This window comes from Cynocephalus volans, chromosome 13, assembly GCF_027409185.1.
Source record: "Cynocephalus volans isolate mCynVol1 chromosome 13, mCynVol1.pri, whole genome shotgun sequence".
Classification (NCBI taxonomy): Eukaryota; Metazoa; Chordata; class Mammalia; order Dermoptera; family Cynocephalidae; genus Cynocephalus; species Cynocephalus volans.
Genome location: NC_084472.1, coordinates 81213104 through 81233351, shown reverse-complemented (window position 1 = coordinate 81233351; position 20248 = coordinate 81213104). Strand labels below are relative to the sequence as shown.

Genomic DNA, 20248 nt, shown 5'->3' with positions numbered 1-20248 from the left:
GAATTTGGTTTTTGTGAATATCAAGTATGAAAATATGTTTTAAACTCCTGAATTTATTATATTTCTACAATATTCTTCTTTCCAAATATATAGATATCTTTTTCAGACTAATCTTTCGTCTGGTTAATCTTTTAATGATTTCATTTATTCACCAAAAATGTATTGTGCCAGTCACAGTGTTAATCTTTAGGTATGCATAGTATGCATAGTAGAGCAAGATAAATTCCTTGTCCTCAAGCACTGACATATGAAAATATGTGAGCAAAGTGCCATCCACCTCAGAGTAAAAGATATGAATCAGAGAATGGTAGAGTTACTCTTTAGCTGAGTTCTAGGATGCATCATGCTAACCATATATAGAGAGGGGAGAAAATGCAATAATTCATACCATATGCTATTGGCATAGGCATAGAAATACATATCAAATGGAACAGGACAGAAGGGTAACAAGAGACCCAAGTATATGTAAGCAGTCATAAGTACATACAAAATTATGTCCCTACTTCATATTTTTACCGAAAATACTTCAAGTGGATTAAAAGTTAAAATTTAAGAGTAAGCTAATTTGTAAAATCAAGGAGAAAACATAAATTAATATTTTACTTATCATGGAGTAAGAATTATATAAGCAATATAAAAATCACAAAGGAAAAGAAATTTGTGGATTTTATTTAATATAAATTAAAATTTTACTTATTAAAGTATTATAAAAAACATTAAAATGTACATAAAAGCTGAGAAAAATATTTACAGCTTACATGACAAGAGTTCCTAATTTTAATAAATGATGAGCTAAGTCAACAACAAAATATTCTTTTTTTTTTTTTTTTTTGCCGACCCCCGAGTGCGCCATGGGGTTGGCCCAACAACAAAATATTGTAATAAAAATGGCAAAATATAAAAACAAGTATGCAGTACCAATAAAAATACAAAAGATTAATCACATAAATATATATTCATTCAAACTAGTAAACTAAGTAATTTTAAATAGTACTATTATTTTTACCTATAAATTTATCAGAATAATTAAATTATAATATCTGTTATTAAGAAACAAAGAATATACCTTCTTTCTCTTTATCAATGCATTTTTATTTTGGCTTAAGCTTTCTGGACACCATTTTGACCATATGTACCTTAAATTTTTCCAGGAATTTGTTCCAGAGATGTGAACAAGGATTATCTAAAATCCAGACTGTGCACAAAGATTATTTAAAATCATCATTATTACTATAAAGTTTGTAATAGTGATGCACTAGCTTTCTATTGTCTCTATAAAACAAATTACCAGAAATTTAGTGCCTTCAGACAACAAAATTTATCTTACGGTTCTGGAGGTCAGAAGTCTGAAATGGGTCTTACTCTGATTACTGAAATGGGCTAAAATCAAGGTGTTGGCAGAATTGTGCTCCATCTGGAAGTTCTAGGCAACAATCCATGTCCTTGCTTATTCCAGCTTCCAGCAGCCACTTGCATTCCTTGGCTCGTGGTCCCCTTCCCCATCTTCAAGCCAGCCGTGTGGCATCTTCAAGTCTCCTCTGAATTTGGCCCTGCCTCTCTTGCCTCTATCATTTTTACTTTTAAGGACCCTCATGATTACATTGCGCCCACCCAGATAATCCAGGAGGATCTCCCCATCTCAAGATGATTAATTCAATCACATCTGCCAAGTCCCTTTTGCCATATAAGGTAATATATATACAGGTTCTGGGGATTAGGGTGTGGACATCTTTGGGGGCCATTATTCTTCTTACCACTTAACAAAAGTAGGGAATTGGTAAAGTATATCATGATATCTTCAAATGAAAGGATGTGCCATAATCTTTAAAATTGTTGAAAACATTATATAATCGTTTAAAATATTCTTAATAATGTCAACCAAAAAGGAAGTTTGCAAAGCAGAATATAATAATAACTTTGTAAAATTAATTAAAATTCATATGAATAAGAACTGGGAAGAGGAACAGTGAATAGTCTATGTTTTTCTGTTTTGCTTTTTTTTTTTCACTTTTCTACAATGAACATATATGGCTTTTACAATCACTAAAACAACTGTGTACACAAACTGTCAAATTTGAAAGTTTGCATTCAGAAAGGAGATAAAATATTTATATTAATCCCTTAAGAAGTAGTATAACATGGATTGTCATTGCACAAGTAGTGAATTAAAGGTAAAATTTCTTTTTGTCCTAATAAGGACACATAATAAATGACTTCATCATCAGAAATTTATTAATACATTTTGTTAACATATCATTGACAAAAACTCATATTTATATAGGTAACGTGTGTTTAATTTTCCTAACATAAATTTGAAGAAGGAAGAAGCATGTCAGTAAGATAAGGTCAGATTTCTTATAATTTAAAATTTTTGATGATTTTAAATTTTGAAATGGATTTTTGAATCTAACATTAGGAAATGTCCATATTCAGATTGTTTGGAGAAAACTTTTATGTAAGAATATTTGAATGTCAAAACATTAACAGTCAACTTCAATAAAGTATATAGTTTGTGGTAGGCTGACTGATGGTGCCCAAAGATATCCAGATCCTAGTCTCCATAACCTGTGTGTACTACCCGATATGGCAAAGAGACATGGAAGTTGTGATTAAGTTCAGGATCTTGAGATGTGATCCTCCTGGACTATCCAAGTGAGACCTAAATCTAAATATGAGTGTCCTTATGAGAGGGAAGCAGAGACATAGTCGACCAAAGAAGAAGGTAATGTGACTACTGAAACAAGGTGCTTCCTGCTGGCTTTGAAGTTAGAAGGAGGCCACTAGCCCAGGAATGCCAGAAATGCAGCTTTAGAAGCTGTAATGTGCGGGAAAGTGTCTCTCTCCAGACTCTAGAGGAGTGAGGCTCTGCCAACACCTTGATTTTGGGCCAGTGAAACTGATTTCAAACTCCTGACCTCCAGAACTATAAGAAGGTGTGTGTGGTTTTAAGCCACTGTTTGTGGTCATTCGTTAGAGAAACCATTGGAAATTAAATCATAGCTAGACCAGTTTATGGCAGTACTTACTGCCAGGTATTCTTATAATTTGAGTTAAATTTTGAAAGGTAAAACCAAAAGGTTCATGATTGTTATAATTGTCATCAATGATTTGCAATTATACTTTTAGCATAAATGCCAAACTTGAAGTAAACACACATTTTAATTAAATAAAACATAAATTTGGGAGGAATGACATCAGAAAGACAGTGTAATAGTAAGTTCCTGCCATCATACCCACATAGAAACATCAGTTTAACAACAAAAAATGGCATTTGTCTTACAAAAATAGAAAAAAAATCCTGAAATTCATATGGAATCACAAAAGACTCCAAATGGCCAAAACAATCTTGAGGAGAAAGAATAAATGCGATGTCTCATACTTCTTGATTTCAAAGCATATGATAACGCTACAGTAATCAAAACAATCTGCTACTGACATAAAGATGGATATATAGAGCAATGGGCCAAAATAGAAAGCTCAGAAATAAGCCCACATATATACAGTCAAATGATTTTTAAAAAGGGTGTCAAGACTACACAATGGTGAAAAGATGATCACTTCCATAACTGGTATTGGTAAAACTTGATATTCACATACAAAAGAATGAAATTGGACCCTTATCTCACACCATACACAAAAAATTGACTCAAAATAGATTAAAGATTTAAGAAAAGTAGAAAATTCTTAGAAGAAAACACAGGAGAAAATCTTCTTAAAATTACTCTTGGCAATGATTTCTTGGATGTGATACCAAAAGCACAGGCAACAAAAGCAAAAATAGACAAGTGGGACTAGGTCAAGCTAAAAAGTTTCTGAACAGCAAAGGAAACAATCAACAGAAAGGGCAACCCGTGGTATGGAAGAAAATATTTGCAAACCATATATCTGGCAAAAAATTGATTTGCATTAGGAATTCCTACAGCTCAATAGCAAATATATAACCCAATTAAAAAATGGGCAAAGGATTTGGATAGATATTTATTCAAAGAAGACTTACAAATGGCCAACAGGTATATAAAAAGATTTTCAACATCACTGATCATCAGGGAAATTTAAATCAAAGCCATATTGGGCTATCACCTCACACTTGTTAGGATGGACATTATAAAAAACAAAACAAAACAGAAAATTGCAAGTGTTGATGAGTATGTGGAGAAATTGAAACCCTTGTGCACTGTTGGTGGGAGTGTAAAATGGTACAGCCACTGTAGAAAACCTTATAGCCATTCCTCAAAAAATTAAAAATAGAATTACCATATAATCTAGCAATCTCACTACTTGGCATTTAATCAAAAGAATTGCAATTACTGTATCAAAGAGATACCTGCACTCTCATATTCATTGCAGCATTAGTCACAATAGCCATGATGTGGAAACAGCATAAATGTCCATTGATAAATGAATAGGTAAAGAAAATGTGCCACATACATGCAATGAAATACTATTCAGCCATAAAAAAAGAAGGGCATCTTATCATAGGCTACAACATGGATGAACTTCAAGGAGATTATGATAAGCGAATTAAGCCCATCACACATGGGCACTACTGCATAATTTCACTTATATGAGATACTTAAAATAATCAAACTAAAAAAATAGAAAGTGGAATGGCAATTGCTAGGGGCTGAGAGTGGGGATGGTGAGGGACATGGGGAGTTGCTGTTCAATGAGTACAGAGTTTCAGTCATGTAAGATGAAAAAGTTCTAGGGATCTACCGTACAACATTCTGTTTACAGTTAACAAAAGTATATTGTTCATTTAAAAATCTGTTGCTGGTAAGTCTCCTGTTATGTGTTCTCTACCATAATAAAAAAATAATGTAACATGAATTTTCTTTATCACAACTGTGAACACTCAAAAGCAGCTTTGATGTAGTCTCTAAAATTGCTGATGTTATGTTCTTTTCTGAAGTCTAGTAGAAAGTCAACTGGGACAATCAACTTCATTATATCTAGATACCCTAGACTGGAAAAAACCACTCATCTCCTACTCAGTAATGCATTGATTTTAAGTGCTTCAGAAGCAGCAGCCGTTTTTGTACTTTCTAAAATTGCCATTTTCCAAGTTTAAGAACATTAATGTCAAACCATTGTATTGAAAAAAGCAAAGTACAAAAGGGCACATGTAATATGCTACCTTTTGTTTAAAAAAGAAGGGAAAATAGAAATACACACGCATTTGCCTTAAAGAAACAAACAAAAAATAAACGTAGGAAAGATAAACAAGGAAACATGAAATTGTTTACCTACAAGGAACAGGATAAAAAGGATAGAAGAGGTCATGCCACTTCTCTGGATGCATTTTTGTATAGATTTGACTTTTGGAAACATGTTAATGCTCTATATTTTCAAAAATGAATTTAGGTCAATATGGATAGGATGGGAGACCTAAAACTAAAACAAATGGAACAAACAGACCCAGATGCATTTGAAATTAATACACAATGTTGGGAAGGAAAAAAAAAAAGACAACACTAACCCATGTAATTTAAAAACCGTATTTGAGGATATACTCTCAGTCTTGAGAGAGGGGGGACTGCAAACAACTGAAACTATTTTTAGATAGGTTTGATTTTTGTAATAACATGGATGAGAAATTATGGAATAATTCTATATTTATTGTGGTATTGAACAAAGGAATAAATGTGAAAATGTTTTTAGGATCCTGGATTCTCCTTAAGGAGGAAGGACATTTAATTGTGAGGATGGATTGGATTCGGAAGTATCACTATGAACTCAATATTTCTAAATTTTATGCATGTATATGATATGCATATAGATGTACACATATAGATACATCTACATATATAGGCAAGTGTGCTTATATATGGAACATCTTGCTATGTGAGAAAGCAAAAAATATTTAAAAAGCGATGGGTACATGTCACAAGGATACAGGAGCTGGCTTGAAGGGACCCCTATTGACCAAGTCTAGAAGTATTTGAGCACCCAAATAATTAACTATAGTAATGACTTAGAAACCTTTTGAAAAATCAGACATCATTCGTCCATATTACTACGCAATAAACAGACAAACAAACAAATAAATAAGGGACACGGGAGGGCTCTTGTTTGCATCAGAATGCCTAGTGCCAATTGATAAATGTGGAGGGACTTCTGGAGTCGGGACATTAGCATTTTGCGAACATGGCAGGAAGAATCAGGCAAGACTCATCAAAGGATGGGATGCTGACGCCGGGGGTGAAGAGCAGGATGTGTGCATGGTCTGAGAGTCTCTTTTCACAGATTGCCTATTAGTTGCAAGAGAACCGATAGTAATTGCATAGTACAGAAATTATATGTCATCTTGACTAGATGACCAAAATTAACATCACTACTGAGGGACAGATGGACGTCATGTGATTCAGCATCTGATACCCCGAAAGGGACACAATATCACTTATAAAGTAAATATTCTAGCCAAGAATGAGTAACCTGGATCTAATCATGAGGAAACACCAGATAAACCCAAAATGAAGAACATGCTATTTAAAAATGAAGGAGTAGGACTATATTCCTCAGTATTGTTCATGTTGTAAAGACAAAGAAAAGCCATGGAAGTGTTGTGGATTAAAGGAGTGTCAAGAGACATGGCAGATAAGCGAAAGACCTGCCTCTAGACTGGAGTCTGTCTGAAGATACTTCAAAAAGTCTGTGGAAAAATAGAATTAAAAGATTATGTAAATCTTTCCATAAACTTTCTGAAGTACCTTCATATTAGGAGGGTGAAAATGCCATAAAGTTCATCACGGGGTCATCCGATAAAATTGGAACACAAATAATAGATTTGACGTAAGTTAAGTATTATATCAATGTTATACTTCCTGAGGCCATTAACTGTACTGTAGAAAATTTTGCTATGTTCAGACATAATTATCCAGACAGAGGGAGAGAGAGAGAGAAAAATGTAAGAAAAAGCTATTAGTAAATAAGGTAAAATGCTACAAAATAGATAAATGATTTGCAGTTATTCTATGTACTATTCACTTATTTCAATTTTTGTAAATTTGAAATTGTTTCCAAATAAAAATTAATTTTTTTAAAAGATGTCATTTTAACTAAAAAATCATATAGAAAAGCATATGAAACTATATTCTTTGAGGTATTCATGATGTCAAATTAGATCCGTAAGTTGAAATCTGTAGATTCTTTCACATGCGTGACAAGCTTACACAATTCACATCATCTGTGTCATTGCCCTTGACAAACAGAACTGTGCAATATTTAGGTTTTCAGGCAGTGAAAGGCAGCCACTAAATAATTCTTCTGGGACGCTGAACATTCCCAAACTCTTTTCCCCCTCCTTATATGCGACAAATTCACTTATGCTATAACATGGCATTCTTTTCAAAATACTGTCATAGCTTCCGTTCTAGACATCATTCTAGATCCCCATCAGCATTATAGAGCTATTTTTTTGTTGTTGTTTGTTTGTTTATTTGTCTGTGACCGGTAAGGGGATCGTAACCCTTGGCTTGGTGTCGCCCTGAGCGCACCGGCCATCCCTATATAGGATCCGAACCTGCGGCCTCTGCGCTCCGAGCACCACACTCTCCCGAGTGAGCCACGGGGTCGGCCCAGCATTGTGGAGCTTTCTATTCTCTCCTTTTCACCCTTGTAGAAAGTCACAGGATCTCTCCATCATATAACGCCACCCTGTCTACTCTACTTATTTTCTAATTAATGAGAGGAGACAGTAAAAACCAAGCTTGATAATGAGAAATAAACAGCGATTGTCTTATAAATAAATAAAATGACTGCAAAAAGAGAACTTTAGCTAATACATATACCTCTCCACATACCATGACTTCTTTATTGCAATAAAACTTCCTCCTGCCAGAAGATTCTTTCTCCTTCCTCCACTACGTTGACAGTTCTTCAGGTTTTCCATCTGTTCTTTGCCTTATCTGTGTGGGTTGGAGTGGGGAATTTGAAATATTAATTGAATGCTTTCACATGATCAACTCGGAATCTATATTCTATTTTTTAATATAATACATGACTATGTTTACATGCATATTGTGCAAAATGAAGAATTCTTACTGAAGTCCAGTAATTTAATACAAACAGCCATTTCCATTGACATATTCTAACTATAATGTGACTGGTTTAGGCTAAGACTCTTTTGCCCTGTTGAAATAACTATTTTATGGACAAGAAACTTGTGCCCATGTTTTTAATGGACTAGCAGTTGGTGCCCATGTTTTTCTTGACTGACACATTTAGATATGGTGATATGTTCATATTAGGATTTTTTTAATACAGACCCTTGCTTTTTATTCATAGGCTCTTTTGAAAAAAATTCATTCAGTAAACATTATCTAGTTATTTGAGGGTGTAAAGCTTTTGTTTAATTAAATCAGCAAAATTTTTAGAGCTGAAATAATCAGGAAAGGTTTTCTGAGCAATAATTAATTTTAGAGATTAAAATGGATTATTCAATAATTGACTTTATATTAAAACTAAGAAATTCACTGAAAGCTCTTTCTTTGTTTGGCCAAATTCTTCCCATGTGGCGTGTTTGCAATTTTTTCAGTCCCATGACTTGGAGTTCTGTTTCTCCCTTTACCTCCACTCATTAGCGCTTTAGTCTGCCCATGTAAGTCGTCACTAGATAAATACTCATAATTCCCTCTTGTACATGTTTTTGTCAAATGTCAACAAATTTCCTTTGCCTTCCTTGCAAAATAGTTATATTAGCAGATAATATCCGTATGAGCAGATAGAAAGTAGAGGAAACCTATTTATCAAGGACGGAGGAAGACGTCAAACACCACCTACCCCAAATGGTAGAACATGTGAGTACCGTCACATTTCAGACCAAATTTATGTTGCAGATAGCCTAAACATTAATAACCTCATGAAAATGGGATTCTTATCATAGCAAAAATGTGTTTATTCTTCACACATTATAGAATCTTTGTTCACAAACACCTGTTATTTTAAAAAATAGAATAACAGCAAATACTATCATTTGAACGATGCAATTTAAGCAAGATGAAAACTATCTAAATTACACTTATGAATCTTAAAACTAGTCTAAAAATTTACTGTTGAAAACAAATAAGTCGAAATTTATTTAAATACATTCACAAGTTAAGTTTGAACTGGAAAGGAAATGTGTGTGACCATTTTTAATTGGAAAGGACATAATGGGATAAATACTTAAATTAGATCTTCAAGATTCAAATGTAAATTATTTTCCAAGATAATTACAATTCGAATGAAGAGACTTTTGTTCTCTATTTTTATTTAAAATAAAGTTTGTGTGTGAAACTTATTATTTCAAAAAGATAAGCTGTACTTGGCATGGTACCATCTTGATTAATAACTGAGATTTGGGGAGTTAATTTTACTGATGAAAATCATGAGAATATGAGTGATGCTGTTTCTGGCATGAGGGTGTCAGCTGGGATGAGATGAAGCTAAACATACACATGCATATTAATTCTTCTATAAGCTATAGAAGCTTCTATCATTTACTGGCCCTTTCGTGATTACTCATTAAACACATATTCACTCAACATTTACTATGTTTGCTTTTCATTCCACGAATTTTTGTTAAGCACTGCCAGACACCATAGTAGGTGGAGTTATAGCAGACAGTTAATATAAATAGAAAAAATACCTGCCTTCCTGAAACTTACATTCTAGTAGGGATGTCAAAAATTAAAGAGAAATCATGATAACTAAAATTATTAAAATTTTAATGCTGAAGTAAATTAGAGATTTACTTCAAAGGAAGGTGTGTGGGTTTATTAAAAGTCATGTAACTTTATGTCATACTCACTGAATTCACCCTACAGTCTCAAAAAAATATTTAGCAACAATAGGTACTTAAATACCGGTGCAGTGTAAACTCTTAGAATGTCATGGCCTCTACCGTAAAAATGTATACAGTTAATATGTTTCAAATATTGTCGATGATCTATTTCTTAGGTTAAGTAAATGTTGCATAGCCAAAGTTGGTGTTATCTCCACATCATTTTACAGCTCTGACTACATTGAGTGTAAAGTGTTCACTGGTTATGGCAGTATATAGTAATAAATCCTAATGGCACATTCTTTAACTCCAGGCCAATGGAATGAATGTTTTTAAAACACGGAAATGCAAATGGAATCTTAATTCATAAATGTAATAATTATTTTTAATTTCATTGAATATTCATTTCCTACTTACAGAGATATGGAAAAAGAATTAATTCTGTCTATATATGTGCATGTCCATCTATCATCAAGTATCTGTTCGGTGTGTGCACATTTTTATATTTTCTATATAAATATATTATTTTAGCAACTTGGATTTTTTCTCTATTGGACAATCAGTTGTGAGAAGAAAGTACCTTCCCACACTTTTATGGAATTATGCTGTAACTCGGCTCAGGCCCAATTCCATAGAATATCCATTACTGATTATGCCTAAAAGGCTTAATTGTCAAAATTATTATTTATCTGTAAAACCATATATTTTTCAATATTGACATTATCATCATCATCATCAAATATTATCTTATGGTATGTATGAAATAAAACATATAATTGACTATTTACAGTGACAAAAATATGGGGTTTATGCCATTTTATATAAAGCTATTGTGTCCTTAGCCATAAAGCTCTCCTCCTCTTTTAATAGGTTTTAAAAACATAGTGTTATATACATAAATTTTACATTTTGTATTTTGTCCTAATTAGAGAAATTGTATGATGATCATTCTGCTTATCGAGTGAATTTAAGCAAACTCCTTTAGAAGTAAAATTCATTGTTACCCAAGACTAGATTGGTGTGAACTAGAGAAGCGTAGAGGCTGGAAGGGAAGAATAAACCTTCAAACACAAAAACCACAAATCCCTTGTTAATAAATATTGACAGTGGCAGAAAAAAGTTTACATATGAACATGACATATCAAGCAAAAATGTTTTTAAATCTAACCTCCATTATGAACATAAATATTCTATAACTTTCATTTGAAAAGAACAGTTAGCATGCGAGAATCAATTTCTGCAGACCAGCAACAAAAAGTTAGTGAAATAAGTCATTTGTCTTTTCTCCCCCAGGATTGACATCTTTAAGTATGTGATCTACGGCATCGCAGCTGCGTTCTTTGTGTATGGCATTTTGCTGATGGTGGAAGGTTTCTTCACAACTGGTGCCATCAAAGATCTCTATGGAGATTTCAAAATCACTACTTGTGGCAGATGTGTGAGTGCCTGGGTATGTAATTTGTCTACATTCAGCATTTAATGCGGGTTCCTTTCAATAGCACACAGGTGTTTGCATTCAATTTAATTTTGCCAAGAATTAAAGTATTTTTTAACACAGTAACATTTCCTCCTGTGATGGCTATCTTAAATCTTGATAATATTATTTTCTAAATTAAGATTATTCCTCGTGAAAATACAGTGTCAAATTCTCAAATCATATGCAGCACAACTAGTTTTGTTTTTTGAGGCAGCAGAACTGTCAACTGATTTGTGATTATTTTTCTGAAAGGGCTTTGGGATTTCCATACAGAATAACAGAAACATCCATCTACAATTTATAGGCAATACATGTATCTATCTCCCCCCTTAAACACATATCTCTCTGTTTTACTGCAAATTTGGAGGCAACTATATCATGTGATTTCTGTTTTACATTGACTTAAGATAAGGATTATATTAATTTTGGCCTTAAACTTTTACTGATATATTTAATGACCAATCAGATTTATGGTCATAGTCTGGAGTTAAAGCAATGCAGACAATATATGTATATCCATTAATGCACAAAAGTGAAAATTAAGAATAATATGGTTGAAAGTATGTTTGCATTTTTATGCAGAATAATTTTCTTATAATGAAACATTGCAGCTTCCATCTTTGACATATTTTTTTCCAATGTTATGTAAAAACATGTGTTTAATTACAGCATATCATTCATATTAAGTAAGCTGTTTCTAATAAGGAGTGATATAAATTACTCCTATCTCATAGAAAAGTTCAAAAATACCTGTTATCCAACAAACTTTTTTTTTTTTTTCTAGACTGTAACAAATGATATACTGCTCGGTGTCAGTAGTGATAAAAATCTGATAAGATAGTTTGTCTGAGTAGTGGGTATTAGTAGTTGTCTCTGGACTAATTTCTTATAAGACTCATCTCTTTCTGTTTTGGGGGCAATACTTATTGTCGTACTCAAAGAAGTAAAATATATGAGTATAAGCAAAACTGGAACTTTAATAATGTGACTTAAGGAGCGTTAAGCTGGACCTTATCACCTAGATTCTTTGGATCAGTAATATCAAATTATAGATCTTGAGGAATTTAATTTACACAAAGGTCTTGGATTAACAAAAAACTAAAATGTGAATATTCAGTGGGCCAGTTCTCAGTGATGCCTAACCAATTTCTCTAGTAAAAAGGCAAGTTTTGATTTTAGATTCATTCTATTCTGCCAATAGAGTATAGGGAATTCAACTAATTATGTGCTTTTTCTTATAATTGGGACAGTGTCATTGTAATGCCACTTGTGTGCCTTTAGCAAATCCCTTACCTTCTCTGGATCACAGTTTACTCATTTACAAAATAAAGATCATCTCTAAAGTTTATTCCAATTCAAACAGTCCAAGATGCTCAAGCACAAGTGAAATGATAAGAGCTAATGGATCTGTAAGCACATTTTTACCATCAGGGAATAATCTTTTGCCAGGAAGAGTGCAGTCAGTTGTGTTGTTTCATTCAGAATTGTAAAATAACTTCATGGTAGAAAAAACTCACAGAAGGAAATGCATATCTATGTATAGTTAATTATCTGCCTGCCATTCAAGCATCTTACAGGTATCTCAAGTAAGAATTTTTGAAGCAAAAGATGAACCACATTGTTTTCTATAAGAGTAGCAATTGTGTCACTGGTCCCCCCTACAGACCAGAAGGGTGGCAGCAGCTGCGTGGGCTCCTCCAGAGGCAATGCAGCAGGGAGTCAGCCCACCGAGATGCCCCCACCCACTCCTTTAACACCCCCTCTGCCACCCGGGGAATGAACAGAGCTGAGGCAGAAGTAGAAGCTGCTTTCTCCTGCCTTCTGCAGAGACACCAGTGCACTGGGTGAGGCCTCTAAGTCATGCCCTGGCTGTCCCATCACTGCCTTCATGAAGGGAACTAGCTCCACAGCCAAAGTAGTATATAGAGGTGGCTACAGCCAGGGCTGTGGACCCCTGTGACCCTTTCTCTACCCCACCCCACCCCACTCAGCTTACTTATTACATAGGACTTGTGGTTCGTAGAATTAGAGGGAAAAAAAGGAAGATTTATATTCCACCCTTTCCTGCTACTTATTTTACTTTCTTTCCTCTTTGCTTTCTGCTGCTTTTTTTTTTCTTTTCAATGTGTAGGTAAATTGTATCTTACAGTCTGTCTACCTTACGTTACCTGTTAACCAGTTGTGCTTGTCTTCTTTAGCTTTAAAAATGTCTATGCTTTTGAAGTTATATCAATGAATTTCTACTTGGAATACTGAATAATACTGAAGGGTGGCATAAATTTTTTGCAACAACTAAAATCTTCGTGAATTAATAGTAACAGGAATTTGTTATTCTATTCATTTTTCTAGGCTGCATAAGAAGTAAAATGGTTACTGACTGAAACTTCGTCAGCACAAATCAGTTAATTTTAAAGCAGTATTGTACACTGAACAGACGATGATACTCAATAGTCTCTTTTCTTAATGAATGCTCTCGAAAGCATAACTTGATGTACATTGTGTTTCCTCTCATGCAATATCAAGGCCAATTCAAGATCATTTCAGAATTTTAATGCTATCATTCAAAATCCAGAATATGAGGTGCATAAAACACAAAACCACAATATTAAGCTTCAGGAGTGAAAAACATTATTAACTACTTTATTAAAATATCATGTGAAAAGTTATGAAAATATTTTAAGTAGCACAATTTACATTAAATATTAAATGTCACCAAGTTGAAAACAGCCTAACACATGTTATTGAATGCATTAAACATGAACTTACTAAGTTTAATAAATGCAGAAAATCTATCTTTTAACCATTTTTCCCTATTAAATTATAAACCAAAAAATATTGATTCTACTGCAACTTAGGAAGCATTCAATGTGTCATATTTTGAAATTTTGGGATATTTGTTGTAGCTATCACTCTATTACCTTATTTCTAAACATTTCCCATTGCTCTTTCGACACCATCAGGGATCTCAGAATTTATCTCTACTTGTTCAGACATTTAGATGTGTAAACGCAGCACTTTTGAAGTCATAGAGTTCTTAAATTTACTACTTTCTGTGGAAATTAATCTGTTTATTTTCCGTAAATCTACCTGTTCTAGTAGTTAATTAAACAATAAAAACTTTTAGAATTGTGTGTATTAGTTTGCTAGGGCTGCAAACAAAGTACTACAAACTGGATAGTTTAAACCACAGAAATTTATTGTCCACAGTCTGGAAGCTAGAAGTCTGAGACCAAGGTGTCAGCAGGATTGTCCTTTTCTGAGTGCTCTGAAGTAGAATCTCTTCCGTGTTTCTCCCCTGGCTTCTGGGGGGCTCCTGGTAGTCTTGCACATTCTTTGGCTTAAAGGAGCACCACCTGGATCGCTGCTTTCATGTTCCCATGGTGTTATCCCTGTCCACGTGTCTATGCCCAAATCTTTTCTTTCTTTAAGGACACTAGTCGTATTGGATTAGGGCCCACCCTAATGACCTCATTTTTAACTTGTTCACCTCTGTAAAGACCTTATCTCCAAATAAGCTCACGTTCTAAGATACTGGGTTTAGGACTGCATCGTATGAATTTTGTGAGGACACAATTTAACCCATAACAGTGTGTCTTATTATTACAGCAACATTATGCCATACACAATTTTTAAAGCAATTAAATTAAGTAGTTACTGTTGTTATCTCATTTTACAGATGAGGAAGCATATCCTATTTGCTTGTTTTTTAATATCCTTCCTGTTAGCCTCAGATATTCAGAGATTTTGACCACAGCATATCAGATTGGTATCCACAAGACATACTCTATAAAATTACCTTTACATGTAGTGTGTATGTTATAACTCACAGCTCATTTTCATAGCTTAAAGTCAAGTTTTAGTACTAATAATAAGTTTAGCAATAATAATGGTAAACATTTGTTAGGTGCTTACCTATGCCGGTTGCTGTACAATGCACTTTTCATAGTACTAGGGCGTTTAATCCTCCAAACAACTATGTGAAGTAAAAGGACTTGACCAGGGTATGCGGTGAATGGTGGAGCCAGATTTGAATCCAGGTATCTGGCACAGATCCTATGCCTCTAAACTTGTGATCAGGATTTGCCTTGCCATTTTATGGTTTATTTGGGTTAATTTAATAGGACTATTATCCCTTTATGAGGGTCTTTGTAATTCACTAGCCACTTTTTGTTCTGCATCTTAGTAAGATTATTTGTTAGTAATTGGAAAGCTCCTTAATTGCAGAGATGTTCTCACTTTAACCTTTTTTAAATCCACAATTGTAAATTGTTTCTTTTTACAATACAAGGATGCTCTGCAGAACATGAAAGAACTCAGTAGTCTAAGATGCTTTTCTATGACTAAGATGACTTTGATGACTATCTGTAAGGAGTCTTAAGGTAAATTTCTCAGTAAAGTTGTTATCAAGGAACTCTGCCCTCTAGACTGTCCCTGAAATTTAGTGTCTTTTAAAATAACCACACACACTCACACACACACACACACACACACACACGCACACACACACGCACACACACCAAACAAGCAAGCAAACAAACAAAACAAAAAAAACAAACAAACATATTTGAACCAGACTGCCAATACAGAGTTTCTAGAATAAGGCTTTCTTTCTCTTTAGTATACTCCAACTCTAACATGGGGAAGACAACATTACTTTTTCAACTAGAATTTTAACACTGGTTTCTCTGTAGGAAGAAAAAAAGGGTGGAGGGGAGCAGGAGTGTAGACTGCTTCAAGCATAGTGGTAGTATTTTAACATAATGTTCAAAAAGCATTGCATTATGAAAGAAGGAACAAGGATTTTATTTGCCACAAATATATGAAGTAGATCTCACACATGGCTTCAGAACTGAACTTGATTCTAGGAATTCTAAGAGAAGTAGACCAATCTCAGTGTAACTGTTCAGATATTAATTATGCTGGTATATAAATTATAGAAAGAAACTTTCATCCTCTCCTATTTTTAGCTATAAAATTGAAAGAATTTTTCTGTTAGCTTCCCAAGATGGCATTGAGAAAATAGGAAAATTTGTTATAAAATGTAGAGCATCTAGTGTTAGATTCTAAAATATGAGATATTTATAGCACCTAAAAATACAAAATTGAAGCAAAAGTTTGGATCATAAAGACACCTCTCAGATCAGTACAAGTTGTGATTAGAACTCAATTCAAATAAAAACAATTTCTTAGAATGTCGAGTCAACATTTGGTTTAGTTTTGTGTTTGTTTGCTTTTGTTCTTTTTATTATTCAAGTCATAGTATATAGTCTTCCATCAGACCATTTTTTAAATTTCCGTACATTCAGTGACATTTTAATTTTCATTAGACTTAGTTACATATAAGTTCATTCTAGTACATAATTTCATATTATTCTCCTTATATTTTCATAATCCTAAAGTAATTTTTAAAAATAAACTTTTAATTTTAGAATAGTTTTAGATTTCCAGAAAGGTGCAGATGACACAGCATTTCCATATATGTCAAACCCCATTTCCCCAATTATTAACGTCTTACATTAGTATGGTACATTTTCTGTAATTATTAAACCAATATTGATATGTTATTATTAACTGAAGTCCATGTTTTATTCCAATTTACTTAGTTTTTACTAAATGTTCTTTTTCCGTGCCAGCATCCCATTCAGGATTTCAGTTTCCCTCCTTAGGCTACACTGAACTGTGACATTTTCTAAGACTTTCCTTGTTTTCAGTGACCTTGATAGTTTTGAGGAATGCTAACTAGACAGTTTGTAAATGCACCTCAAATGTAATTTGTCTGATGTTTTTCTTATGGGATTTTAGGTTATCAGGATGAAGACTACAGTAATAAAGTGTCTTTCTTATCACATTGTATCAAGGGAGTCTAAAATACTTTTATTGAAAAAAAATATAAGGACATAAAATAATGCATTATCTGATCCATGTTTTACTAAACAAAACAGTTCTATTAAAAATAACCACATTGAGAAGATATAACAACCACAATTACTTAAAGTTGATACGACAAGCAAACAGAGGGGACATCGGTGGGGGGAGGGAGGGAGGTTTTGGTGATGGGCAACAATAATCAGCCACAATGTATATCGACAAAAAAATAAAAATAAAAAAAATAACCACATTGAATGGAAATTAGTACAGCCATTATGGAAGACTGTAAGAAGAGTCCTCAAAAAACTAAAAATAGAGTTACTGTATGATCCAGCAATCTCACTTCTGGGAATTTAACCAAAAGATTAGAAATCAGTCTGTTGAGAACATGTCTGCATGACCATGTTCACTGCAGCTCTATTCACAATAGCTAAATTGTGGAATCAAACTAAGTGTTTATCAACAGATAAATGAAAAAAATGTGGTATCTATGCACACTGGAATACTATTCAGCCTTAAAAATAAAGAAATCTTGTCGTTTGTGATAATATGGATGAAATTGGAGAAAATTATGTTAAGAAAAATAAACCAGGCACAGTAAGACAAATACCACATGTTGTCATTTGTGTGTGGAATCTAAAACAATTGAATTCAGAGACACAAAGAGTAGAATGGTGGTTCCAGATGCTGTGGATGGGGGGAAGGGAGAGATGATGGTGAAAAAACACAAAGCCTCAATTAGGCAGAAAGAATATGTTTTATTTTCTTTGAGATATATTACTATATCTACCACAGCGTAGTGGATATAGTAAATAATAATGTAATACACGTTTTAAAATCACAGAGTAAATTTCAAATGTTCTTATCACAAAAAATAAGCATCTGAAATGATGAATATGTTAACTAGCTTGATTTCATAAATCGCAACATCACATCATGCTCCATAAATATATAAAACTATAATTTGTCAATTTATAATAAAAAATTAAATAAATAACCACATTAAAAATATACTTTATTATAAGTAACTTGTTCTTAGCAGGACAATACTCTATGGGCCTCTGTTTTCTTTTTACAGAATATTCAAAGCCTTCAGTTTCTATTAAATTAACATAAAATTAAAATTTAAAATTTAATGCCCACTGAAAATTTCTAGGGGAATATCTCCATAATTTATGAATTTCCAATTTCTACTTACAAAAATACTCTAGTTTAAGGGGCTGGCTGGTTAGCTCAGTTGGTTACAGCACAGTGTTATAACACCAATGTCAAGGATTGAGATCCCCATACAGCCAGCCACCAAAAAATAAATATGTACATGTGTATTCTTCTTTAAATAAAGTCATCTGCAGGTCATAGTTTTTTCAACTGAATTTTGTAATAAAGCTAGAAATTTATCTTAAGGATAGCAAACATCCCCAAATTTATAGACTTTATAAATCCCAGAGTAATATCCTGAATACACTGAGTACATTCAATCACCCTTACTGCTTCTAATGTGATGAACCTTCTGTTTAGATGACACTTTGTAAATAGAAATATAATTTTTAAAATTGGCTCGATTGACCTAAAAATAACCTTTTAATGTGCCAAATATTTCTATAAATGTAATGTTTATTATTTAAATAGGCCACTAGATTAGGGATGAAATAATAATCATGGATTATGAATGGTTTTTTAAGATATTGATTGGTTAATGGATGCATTTATTTTCCAACCAGGAATTTTATGCCCACTATACTAGCAAAGATCTCTGTGCAAAAGGTATTTATTCTACATTTTCTTTCAGAAATAAAGACAAAAACAAAAACGGGAGCTGTATTTCTTTTTAATTTGTCTTTAAATCAGTTACATTATGCAACGTATATCATGCTTTACACCATTTTGAGACAATTCTTTATCTTTTTCACATTTTGAGATTAACTATTACTATGTTTTAAGATTGCTCTATGAGGAAAGTATATTAAGGTTATAAAAATTAAGAGGTTCACTGAAGAATTAGTGAATCTAAAATTATTATATTGGACCATTGTTCAAAAGACTAATTCTCAGGCATTTAAAATATAATTGATTTTAAAATTACATGATTAGTACTCACTAAAAAGAAGTTTCCTCTGTAGTAATATTTGCTGTGAAGAATATATTCTACTAGGCTAGTGACACTTTTATTTTTATATAATTTGACTTTATTTGAATTCTGTTTTCAATTGAAAAAGTAAAATGTTTTTGGTTCGATTTTCTTAGGATCTGTTACAAAGATTGATGTGTCATGCTGAGTACTAATGAGGTAAAGAGGAACAGAATGGCAGCTGCTGTGGATTGATTGAATCGCATCCTCCAAAGTTCATGTATTAGAAGCTTAATCCCTGCTGTAACTGTTGAGAGTGGGAAATACTATTATGGTAATTGAAAGGTGGGGCCTTGAAGATGTGATTAGATTGTAGGACCATGCAGTAGTAAATGGATTAATAATGGTGGTCATGGGTGTGGTTCTGAGGGCTTTAAAAGGAGAGCACATGTGAGTCTCTCTCTCTCCCTCTCTGCTCTCCCATTTTCTGCCATGTGAGACCCCTGCATTGCTGTAAAGCCACCACCAAAGAAACCCTCACTAGATATGTTCTCTGGACTTTGGACTTGCCAGCCTCCAAAACTGTAAGCAACAAATTTCTTACAAATTACCTAGTCCCAAGTATTTTGCTATAAGCAACAGAAATGAATTAATACTGGAAGTTAGTACCAGAGAAGTGGGGTGTTACTTCTAACAAATACTCAAAAATTTGGAACTGGGTGTTGAGGAGAGGGTGGAAGGATTTGAAAATACAGGCTAGAAAAAGCCTAGTTACTGGTGGAAGTTTAGAAGACAAGAAAACTGGGGAAGGTTTGGAATGTCTTAGAGACTGGTTAAATGGTGGTGATCAGAACGCTGATAGAAACATGGGCTGTAAAGAACATTCTGAGGAGGTCTCAGATAGAAATGAGGAGCTTATTAGAAACTGGAGCAAAGATCACCCTTGCTATGAACTTGCAAGGAATGTGACTGCATTCTGTTCATGTCCAAAAGTTTTATAGGAATATGGAAATTAAATGTGCTGACTCAGGGTATTTGGCCGAAGAAATTTCTAAGCAGCAAAACATTCAGG

At 33.4% G+C, this 20248-nt stretch overlaps 1 protein-coding gene across 1 annotated transcript in view; it reads left to right on the top strand.

The window, feature by feature from the left end:
* The window catches only part of GPM6A (glycoprotein M6A), a 57474-nt gene that overhangs the window by 12838 nt on the left and 24388 nt on the right, over positions 1 to 20248 (top strand). Inside the window, exon 4 of the mRNA XM_063076703.1 lies at positions 11057 to 11213. Coding sequence (XP_062932773.1) covers positions 11057 to 11213 — 157 coding nt within the window. The remainder of the gene's footprint in view (positions 1 to 11056; positions 11214 to 20248) is intronic.